At 32.5% G+C, this 11058-nt stretch overlaps 1 protein-coding gene across 1 annotated transcript; it reads right to left on the minus strand.

The window, feature by feature from the left end:
* Positions 1 to 240: 240 nt before the first annotated feature.
* Positions 241 to 10217, minus strand: LOC108547979 (protein sickie). The gene is made up of 3 exons (XM_017900729.1): positions 10137 to 10217; positions 1599 to 1716; positions 241 to 401 (listed from the first exon to the last, which is right to left on the minus strand). Exons 1-3 carry the CDS (start codon positions 10215 to 10217, stop codon positions 241 to 243), a joined length of 360 nt encoding a protein of 119 aa, XP_017756218.1.
* Between the last annotated feature and the right edge of the window lie 841 nt (positions 10218 to 11058).

Consider the following 11058-nt stretch of genomic DNA (forward strand, 5'->3'; position numbering starts at 1 on the left):
TACTCCGAGGAGAAGTTATTTTTCAGAAAGGAAACTAAGTAAAGTTAAAAGTTTAAAAAATTATAGTAACTTTGGATTAAAGTTAAACGATGTCTGCTTCGATATTCCTCGCGAACGAATAAACGTCGTTAATTTCCAATAGATCAATTATCGCGCGTTACTTTCAGTACGTCATCTTGTCAAATCAGTGTAAGTACCATTTTAACGAGAAATAAGTATTTCCAGATAAATGGAAGTTTTTCAGCGAGAAATAGCAGATAAATGGGAATTTTTCAGCGAGAAATAGATAAATGGGAATTTTTCAATGAGGAATAGCATATAAATGGGAACTCTTGAATGGAAACTTACCATTTGTTGAGCGTTCTTGGGCCTTCTATTTACGTCGATCACCTTCTGGTTGGCTGCAACGAGAAACACGGGATAATTAATGCAAAGATATCCTTTTGCTAGCTAACGGACAGCAAATCGTGAATTTATTGAGGCACATCGCATATGGCGTGCGCGTATGGCACGTGACCACGTTACCCCGCGAACTAACGACTTTACTGACGATTTATGTGTTATGGGTAACTGTCCAATGCCATAAACGATTCGGCCATTGAGTACTGTTACTTGCCACTTTATTATTCGCACCTATTTCATTCACTTTGAAACGTACGGTTATCGGAGTGATAATGAGGCGGGTTTGATATTCGTTTGTACAGACACTCTCAGAAGCTATGACTGTAGCTGTGTAAGTGAATAGTAGGAAGCAATCTTAGAATAGAATAGTATTTGGCCTTTGATACGTTTAAACATTTGGAATCCTAGGTAACACGAATTTTAGTTATATTTATATCGTATTTGCATTGTTCGTTTGTACAGAAACTCTCATAAGCTCCGAATGTAGCGATGTAAGTGAATAGTAGAAAGCAATTTTGGAATAGAATTATACAGAAATAGAGTATTTGGTCTCTGATACGTGTGAAAAGTTGGAATCCTAGGTAACACGAATTTTAGTTATTTTTATATCGTATATGCATTGTTCGTTTGTACGGACACTCTCAGAAGCTCCGAATGTAGAGATGTAAGTGAATAATAGGAAGCAATCTTAGAATAGAATAGTATTTGGCCTTTGATACGTTTAAACATTTGGAATCCTAGGTAACACGAATTTTAGTTATATTTATATCGTATTTGCATTGTTCGTTTATTAGCCGAATTCTGGGTAGATATGAAAATCTCGTAACAATATTGTAAGACAAGTTAGGCTGAATATATGAATATATATCAATATATGAATAACGACGATGTCATTATTTGTTTATTAATAAACTGTTAAAGAATTGTCCAAAGTCTTTAAACTTCCAGAACTTTCCTATAGTCTTCTCACAATATATAGTATGTGTATTGTTCGTTTGTACAGCCACTCTCAGAAGCTCTGAATGTTGCAGTATAAGTGAATATTGGAAAGCAATCTTGGAATAGAGTAGTTTTTGGTCTTTGATACGTTTAAAAATTTGGAATCTTAGGTAATGCGAATTTTGGTTATTTAAATATTGTATAAGTATTGTTAGTTTTAATTGAAATTGGCAAAATTTGAATGGAGGTTTACTTACTGACAGCCTCCACCAGATCAGCGAGAAGAACTCCGTCGCAAAGGTCCAACTGAAGGTCTGTCACCCTTCTCTTGCAGCCACCCCTCTCCAAGTAATAGTTCGCCCAATCAGTATAGATCTGCACAGAAATATCGAAAATGTTATATATCAATTTAATTTGTTTTTAATTTTGAGTTCGAGTTCCATTGTTGAAAGATTAATTTTGGAAATTTACACTAGAACTACCAATCTTTAATGGACATGTGAACATAGGGGGAATAGATAATAGTAATCTGGGTGGTATAATCTGGGAAGGTAATAAAATATATTAATTACAGTTTTATGTCAATATTAGTCAACACTAATTTTTTTAAAACTAGGTACATGTTTATAGTAATTGAAAAATTTTGGATCCAGTCATTTGACTAGATTGGTAATTCTAGTGTTAATTAATTTATATTAATCATGGTGTTTATTGTATTTGTATGATATTTAATGAAATATTATAATAAATAATTCATATTATTGGTAATAGATATATACAAGTACATTTATATCTACTAATAAACTTTAGTAGATATAAAGTAGATATTAAGGTATACCTAATTCAAAAGTATCTATATAAAATAATACGCCATAATTTGTAAACCGCCATTTTTAAAATACCGAGTTATTGGTAAATAAATATTAATTATAAAAATATTCGAATTAATACTATTTTCATTTTGCAAGTTAATTTATTTTAATGATGGCACCTTCTTATACTTGTATAATATTTCACAAAGTATTGCAATTTATTATTGTTGATAATAAGATATCTTTAAATACGTTATGTCTGTTAACATACTGTTAAAGTAGATATTAAAATGTATTTAACTATACAAAGTTTATTTCAATCATTTTATTATTAATTATGCTGATGTTTCATAATGAATGCTAATAAATTACTACTGATAGTAGTTATAAAAGGATTGCGAATACTGGAAATGTAAAAAATTAGATAATTACAGATAAATTATTTCCAAACTTAATACTATTGTATGTATTTATAATAAAAAAATTGAAAATTTATAGAAAAATTGAACAATTAATTAATTTATCTAAATTAAAGATTTATTATCCCTACATGTACTATATACAATCACAAAAAGAATCAAGAATGTATTCGAACGATTAAAAAATTACATAACCTATAAAATTTGATAAAATGTTACAAGGTGTAAAGTTGACTTAAAATCTTTTAGCATATTTCTTAAAAGAATATTAAAGGATAAAAAATATAACAGTCACTTTGAACAAAAATTTAATATCATTAACTGTTCTAAAAAATAGAAAAAAAATGAAAGAATTAACATGAAATTTACTACCACATGAAATTAAAGCTAATCTAATTTTTACAAGATAATCTTATATAGAATATCGTGAAGAATACAGTTAGTTTATATAAATTATATAATGTATAAAATATATTAGAGTATTGTATTCTGATTATTGTTATAATATTAATTCTCATGAAAAAAGAAGAAGATTTAATATTTACTATCAGACGAAATTAAACCTAACCTAATTTTTACGAGACAATATTATACAAAATTACACGAAGAATCCGGTTTACCTATATAAATTATACATTTCCCTGAATTATTATCAGTATTCTATTTTGACCATTGTTATAATATTAATTCTCATCAAAAAAAGCAGAACAAGATTTAATATTTATTACCAGACGAAATTAAACCTAACCTAATTTTTACGAGACAATATTATACAAAATTTCATGAAGAATCTGGTTTACCTATATAAATTATAAATTTCCCTCAATTATTATCAGTATTCTATTCTGACCATTGCTATAATATTAATTTTCGACAAAAGAGAAAAATAAAATTTCACATTTACTATAAGACGAAATTAAACCTAACCTAATTTTTACGAGACAATATTATACAAAATTTCATGAAGAATCCGGTTTACCTATATAAATTATAAATTTCCCTTAATTATTATCAATATTCTATTCTGACCATTGCTATAATATTAATTTTCGACAAAAGAGAAAAATAAGATTTAACATTTACTACCACACGAAATTAAACCTAACCTAACTTTTATAAGGTAATCTTACATAGAATTTCACGAAGAATCCGGTTTACCTATATAAATGATACACTCCTCTTGATGATTATCATCGATATTCTATCCTGGTAACTGTTATAATATTAATTCTCGACGTATAGAAACACGTACGTCATAAAGTAATGGATTCGATCTGCGACGTTCTAAATCAAATTCGCAGCACCGTGACAGGTATCCGAAGTCCAAATTGGACGTCTGACCGCAAGATGTCCATAGATTTTCGTCATTGGTGACCACAAAAAGAGCACGACGTTTTCATTTGCATTTTAATCACGTACTCGCGCGTCAGCCAATACCGAAACGTTATATCTTGCCTATTGCAACCATGTAGGCACACTTGCGTTTATTAACTGCGCTGCACGCAAGGCCTAGATGGCTCTGTGTTCGCAAGCTGCGCATAGTTTTGCCGCTCTATAGAGCGATACTTTATGACCAACCACTCGTTCGAGCAGCAGGTGCGTTGTCTATATCAGAAACGTTAGGACTAAATCGACGGCTAAACCAACAAATAAATTTATGCATTTAACGACAATCGATCTGGATGGATTTTACGGAATCGGATAATTAATTACATTATTAGCAATACTGAGCTGCGTAATAAAATTATTGTAACCGATGGATATGGAAATGATTTAGTATGTATTGAAATAAGTAAGTATCGATTATATGGGAAAACGTACTATGGTATTAAAATAATTACCGTATAATATTGCATCGTGTATAATTATGTTTGATTCATTCGTAACCATAGTAAACGATTTATTTATTGAAGATTTCATTTTTGCGCTTTACTAGTTTTACAGTTATTATTAACAACGATTATTATTAACACGATTGATGTGTACGATGAAATTATCGTGAGCGATGAATATGGAAATGATTTAGTGAGTATTGAAATAAGCAAGTACCGATTATATGGGAACACGTACTGTGGTATTAAAATAATTGCTATATGATATTGTACCGTGTATAATTACGTGTAATCGTTTTATTTACTTAAGATTTTATTTTTGCATTTTAGCAGTTTTATGGTTGTCAGCATGACTCGAGTTATTATACGTTATTGAGTCTAATATGTATCGTGATAAAAGAAAATAATTGTCGAAATAAATAAATATATTTTGAGATCTCGGTTTACATATACAGGTAGTACCATTTTTTTGAGTAATTTGTACTATCTTTTTCAAAAAATTCTTTGTAAATAATACATTTCTTATTTTTATTATAATTAAATATATTAGAAGTAATAAATTATAAATTCAAAATAATTTATGAAAGATATTTATAGTCAACGATTTTTATTATTTAACTTTTTTAATTTAAATAATGTTCACTAATCAATTTTTTAAAATTTATACATCGCTGTATGACTTCGGTTTCTTACTTAGTAATAATTTCAAATATACATATTTATCATATAATAATTATCTCTATGAATGAAAATAAAATCAAATAATATATTACAGGTTACCAATGTCGCCACAGTGGCGCTAGTGAAGTGTAAATAATTCAAATTAAACCGTTTTCAACCGTTCATATACGCGACACATGGAAATATTAAATCATCAAAGCTAATATCATCAAATCATTAATAGTAAACCTACTATGATGAAGGAAGACTAAGAAATAAAATAAGGAAAACTTTAAAGAAAAGGAATACGAGAAAATATTGAAAAATTGCTTGCACCCCCATTAAAAGAAAAATTGTAAAGACAAGTGACCAAAGTGATAAGCTTGAATGCGAAATTTTTAATTAAAAATTTAAAAAACCACCATTTTTGTTAGATTAAGTGTTAAAAAATAAAATAAACTATACAAAACAATATATGTGAACAAATAATACCATTCCAAACAAAATCCTCTGTCCAAAGATGTCCCCTAAATTATTAATATCACTAAATTATTTTAAAAAACAATTTCATTAACAAGTATATCACTAAATATAACAAATCATACCATTTTTATATGAGCATATCTGTTATATTATAGATCAATTTTGATAATGAGTAACATCATGAATTCATTAAAATTAAAAAGAAAATAAACTATATAAAACAACATATTAACAAGCATTGTCCAAAGACGTCTCTCAAACTGTTAATATCACAAAATTAGTTTAAAAAACAATTTGGAACAACATATTAACTACTATACCACTATATAAAATGAACAATACCATTTTCTATAAGACCATATCTGTAATGTATCAAGCGAGTAATACGACATTAAGAACAATGTAAATATAATAAATTGGGAGTTACTATATTATAGTACACTACTATTGAACTATATCAATGATCTATTTATTATATTGCCTCGGGACAGAATATCGTGAATAATGCCTTGTTCTGAGGCAATGTAATAAATAAAAGACGTCCCTCAAACTGTTAATATCAACAAATTATTTACAAAAACAATTTAAATTGGGAGTTACTATATTATAGTACAGTACTATTTAACTATATTAATAATCTATTTATTACATTGCCTCGGGACAGGGCATCGTGCATAATGTTTTGGCTTGAAGTAATGTAATAAATAAAAGACGTCCGTAAAATTGTTAATATCACAAAATTATTTTAAAAAACAATTTGAAACAACTCATTAATTACTATACCACTATATATAACGAACAAAATCATTTTCCACAAGACCACGTCTGTAATGTACGAAGCAAGTAATACGACATTAAGAACAATGTAAATGTAATAAATTGGGAGTTACTATATTATAGTACACTACTATTGAACTATATCAATAATCTATTTATTACATTGCCTCAGAACAGAGCATTATGCACGATATTCTGTTCTGAGGCAATGTAATAAATAGATTATTGATATAGTCCAATAGTAGTATACTATAATATAGTAAGTCTCAATTTATTACACTTATATTGTTCTTAATGTCGTATTACTCGCTTGGTACATTTCAGACGTGGTCTTATCGAAAATAGTATTGTTTAAATTGTAACAAATTGAGACTTACTATATTATAGTACACTACTATATCAATAAGTTATTTATCACATTGCCTTGGGATAGAATATCGTGCATAATGCCCTGTCCTGAGGCAATGTAATAAATAGATTATTGATACAGTTCAATAGTAGTATACTATAATATAGTAAGTCTCAATTTATTACACTTATATTGTTCTTAATGTCGTATTACTCGCTTGGTACATTTCAGACGTGGTCTTATCGAAAATAGTATTGTTTAAATTGTAACAAATTGAGACTTACTATATTATAGTACACTACTATATCAATAAGTTATTTATCACATTGCCTCGGGATAGAATATCGTGCATAATGCCTGTACCAATCACAATCCATAACAGATCTACTATTTGGTACGAAGGCAACACGAACCAAGGACCCCAGCGAGGATAAGAAAAATAGCATAAACAGACAATGGAAGGACGAAAGATAAAAAAGTTCACGCGATATTCCCTGTCCAATTAGCCCAAGTGATCCAGCGCGGCGCGGAGGTTATATTTCCCCATTTCCAATTATATCCATCTATTATTTCGCTATTACCTTAACGAAGGGCACACGTTGAAAAAGCACGAAACAGTCAATTAAGACTTCCTTCGACCGACACGTACGCCGCCGAGAAGCCTTCCTAATCACCTCGAGCGACCGGAAGGCGCGGTGCACACCGCTCATTCCTTCGCCGAGAACGAAAGCTCCTCAGCGTCGCGTCGCGGCGTATAAAGAGAGAGCCGGTCCCGCGGCGCGGAGCTTCTTTCCCTGGGCAAAAAGAAGAGGTCGAGTCGCGAAAGGGCGTCAGTTCATCACGGGACAGATCCACGAAGTTTATTGTTTTGGGTGAACGCCAATATTTTTCGCGCGTCAGATCCCGGCAGAGAGTTCGGCCTCTCCGCAGGGAAAGAAGAGACCGCGGCCAGAAGAATAGAACGGCCAGACAAGGAGATAGGTCGAGATGGAGCCTGACGGTGGAAAGGAATTAGTCACCGTGCGTACCGAATCATACGTATGCTCGCACACACGCACCTGGTCCCTGTGCAAACACCCGTCCGTGTCCCCGCACATCTTCGCGCCGAATTCTGTTTTTCTGTTTGCACCTATGAGTTGGTGCACGCATGTGCGCGCATTCGTATTCTACGGAGGCACGCGTATATTTACATACACGATTCATCTAACAGTTCGACCATGTGCACGCTCGTCCCCTGTGTGCGCGTGCGTGTGCGATCCGAGTGTGACTGCTGTGTCTCTCACGCGTGTGCGAGAACCAGTCGAGACACCGGGTACTATTTTTGAGCGAGGCAAAGAGAGAAGCAGGATGAACTTCCTTCATAATTTCGGGTCACCACGCAGATTCTAATTTTCATTATTACACGGACCATGGAGAGAGGCTCCTGTAGCCTCGTCGCTTTCGATCCCAGCTTTTCTGCGATTCTAAGGCTTCGCGGCTCTACGGGGACTGGGTCCTGGGGTACCTGAGGATTCTTGGGGGTGATGGAACTTGACAGACGGACCGAGCACGTGTCTTTCGTGGGTTTCTAGTCGTTTAACTGACGGATTCTTTATGCGTTTGAAGGTTCGCCGAGATTTGGGATGAAACGGTGCTTGATTTTGTTTGACTGTTTTTCACCATCTTGCGATCCTTGGATCGATTTTGATAATACGAAAGTGTAGAATTTAATTATACACAGTACGTTGTATATGACGAATTGGGTATACTGAGGATTGTCTGATGGAAGAATTTCTGAAATGTAGATGGGTATATTCTGAATAATAATTTAATTGTTAAGTTAAATGGACGTTTAACGATAATTTTAATATCTATTATTTTATGTCATTCTTTGTTTATTTTATTGCAAATTAAGAAGAAATTTAATCTCATTAATCATATTTTACAGGGGTTTGATTATCTTAGGATCGTTCGATCGATTGTAATTTCGATTTTTCATCTATTGCAATAATTCAAAATTTAATGGTGAATAAATTGTGTGTTAACAATTATGATTATATGATTCTACAAAGAATAGAAATTTAAACAAAAAAATTTTAAAATTATAGTATACCAAACCCAAAATCTTTGATAAATTGTGGACACTATACAGGGTGTCCAAAGAATAAAGTCCTACAAGCTGTTTCTTAAAAAATGAATTATAAACATCGACCTCAATTTCGTTATAGACAAATGATACAAAGAAACTAACCTAATTTTTCTCATAGCAATTTAGAAAAGAAAAAGACGAGTATTCCAAATTTTTAAAAATGGTACTATTCCTAATTTATTAATAGCAATTTCTAATTTCAAATCATCAAACTGAATAATATTTACTTTAATCATTCTTGTTTATCCTACATAGTTATACTATTTTAAAACAAACATTATTTCTTAATTTCATTTTGTGCTATTTAATATAATGGAAAATGAAAATAACTTTATGTAAAATAAAATTAATATACAACTATGTGACTGCAATAATATATAATAATGAATATAAAATATAATAAAACCATATTGCTATAAATACTGTGATATATGATATATAGCATATAGCGAATAATATAGTATAGTATATAGTAGAATAGTGTAGTATATAGTAAATAATATATAGCATATATTAAATCACAAAAAGCGGTACACTTTAATATTAATAATATATAGTTCATAGTAAATAGTACAGTATAGTTTAGTTTATAATAGTGTAGTAGAGCAGATAGTAGTACAGTACAACACGTAGCAATATAGTATAGTATATAGTGGTATAGTATAATATATAGGAGCATAGTATAGTATATAGTAGTATAGTATAGTATATAGTGGTATGGTATAGTATATAGTAGTATAGTACAGCATATAGCGGTATAGTATAGTATATAGTAGTATGGTATGGTATATAGTGGTATGGTATAGTATATAGTAGTATGGTATGGTATATAGTGGTATAGTATAGTATATAGTAGTATGGTATGTATATAGTAGTATAGTATATAGTAGTATGGTATGGTATATAGTAGTATAGTATATAGTAGTATGGTATGGTATATAGTAGTATAGTATATAGTAGTATGGTATGGTATATAGTAGTATAGTATATCATATAGTAAATAATATATAGTATATAGTAAATAAAAAAAAGACACTTTACAGCTATATATAAAAAAGGAAGGTGATCACCTCGATTTTAAAAATGAAAAAGAATTTCAATATGAAAGCACATGATCGATGCTCACGGTCTCGCGTATAAAATAAATTTCCGCTCTTTGGTCAGCGAATTTAAGCGACCTGACAAACGAGCGACTAAACTAATAAAAGCATGAAGATCAATTCCCATAGCTCGCGTTCCAAGGGCAAATACAATGGAAACCGGAGACTCGTTTTACGAATTCGTAGTTCACCGGAGTCGACACGGCCGTACGTGTGCTCTAACAAAGGCATGTACCTGTATGACATTGCGGGTGGAATCAGCCTTGATGTCGTCGCTGGATCCACAGACGGATCTTGGTGCTCTAATACACGCCATGACGTCGATGCCGAGAGTCGTTAACGTCATCCAAATCGCATTAATTCACGCACTATACCGGGACTTTACCATGGAATCGCTAATTATCGCTTCCAATTAAGCGACGAGCATCGCTGCGACGTAACCTCATGGAGACCACCAGTCGTAATTACACTTAGCATTCGTCATCCGTGTCCCGTGGATCGCGATACGATTTCCTGTCGATTAACGGGATATTTGTAACGATTTACCGGCGCGATGATTAATTTCCACCAATTTCATCGCGAAACGCGAAGCGGACGAAATCATTAGCACACCGGGTTAAACAGATAATTCATGCTGATTGAACTCCGATGCAGCTTCGTTTGTACTGCACGAACACCACCACTGTCCTGCTCGCCACCTTGCTCGTACTGCACACGCGATATCGAGTCCAATTATGTCCCTGACAATTGTTCCAGGTGAATTTTTAAACAACAACCATCGAAAGTCCACGAGACAGGCCTAGCTAGATCGCGGTCCCTCTGCGATCGATCGACATTGTTCCTCTGTCTATTCATGGAACGATCTTGTTATCCTCGATGCACGTGCTCTCGCGAGGCGTGTCGTCACGTTCCTTTTCACTCCGTGTACTCAGAAGCACACCGCCGGTGCATCAGACGTGCAACAAGCAACGTGTAACCACGCGAGCGATATTCAAGTTCAAAGCTCTGTTGACATTCTAGGCTGCGCACTCGTATTCTTCTTTCCTTGGGGAAAGCGAAAGGAGTACGATCCAGGGTAGGGTCTCACCTAACGCTTCATTCTCTGTGCGAATTTTTACCTCTGCATAAAAATTCGACGAGCCAAACCCACGATAGGA

The sequence above is a fragment of the Eufriesea mexicana genome, unplaced genomic scaffold, assembly GCF_001483705.2.
Source record: "Eufriesea mexicana isolate 0111107269 unplaced genomic scaffold, ASM148370v2 scaffold1362, whole genome shotgun sequence".
NCBI lineage: Eukaryota > Metazoa > Arthropoda > Insecta > Hymenoptera > Apidae > Eufriesea > Eufriesea mexicana.

Coding starts and splice junctions, on each gene's coding strand:
- LOC108547979 (XM_017900729.1), bottom strand. CDS start 10,217: ATGGCGTGTATTAGAGCACCAAGATCCGTCTGTGGATCCAGCGACGAC. Junction 1,717..10,136: donor CCACCCGCAATGTCATACAG/GTACATGCCTTT, acceptor ATTTCTGTGCAG/ATCTATACTGATTGGGCGAA. Junction 402..1,598: donor TGATCTGGTGGAGGCTGTCA/GTAAGTAAACCT, acceptor TTCTCGTTGCAG/CCAACCAGAAGGTGATCGAC.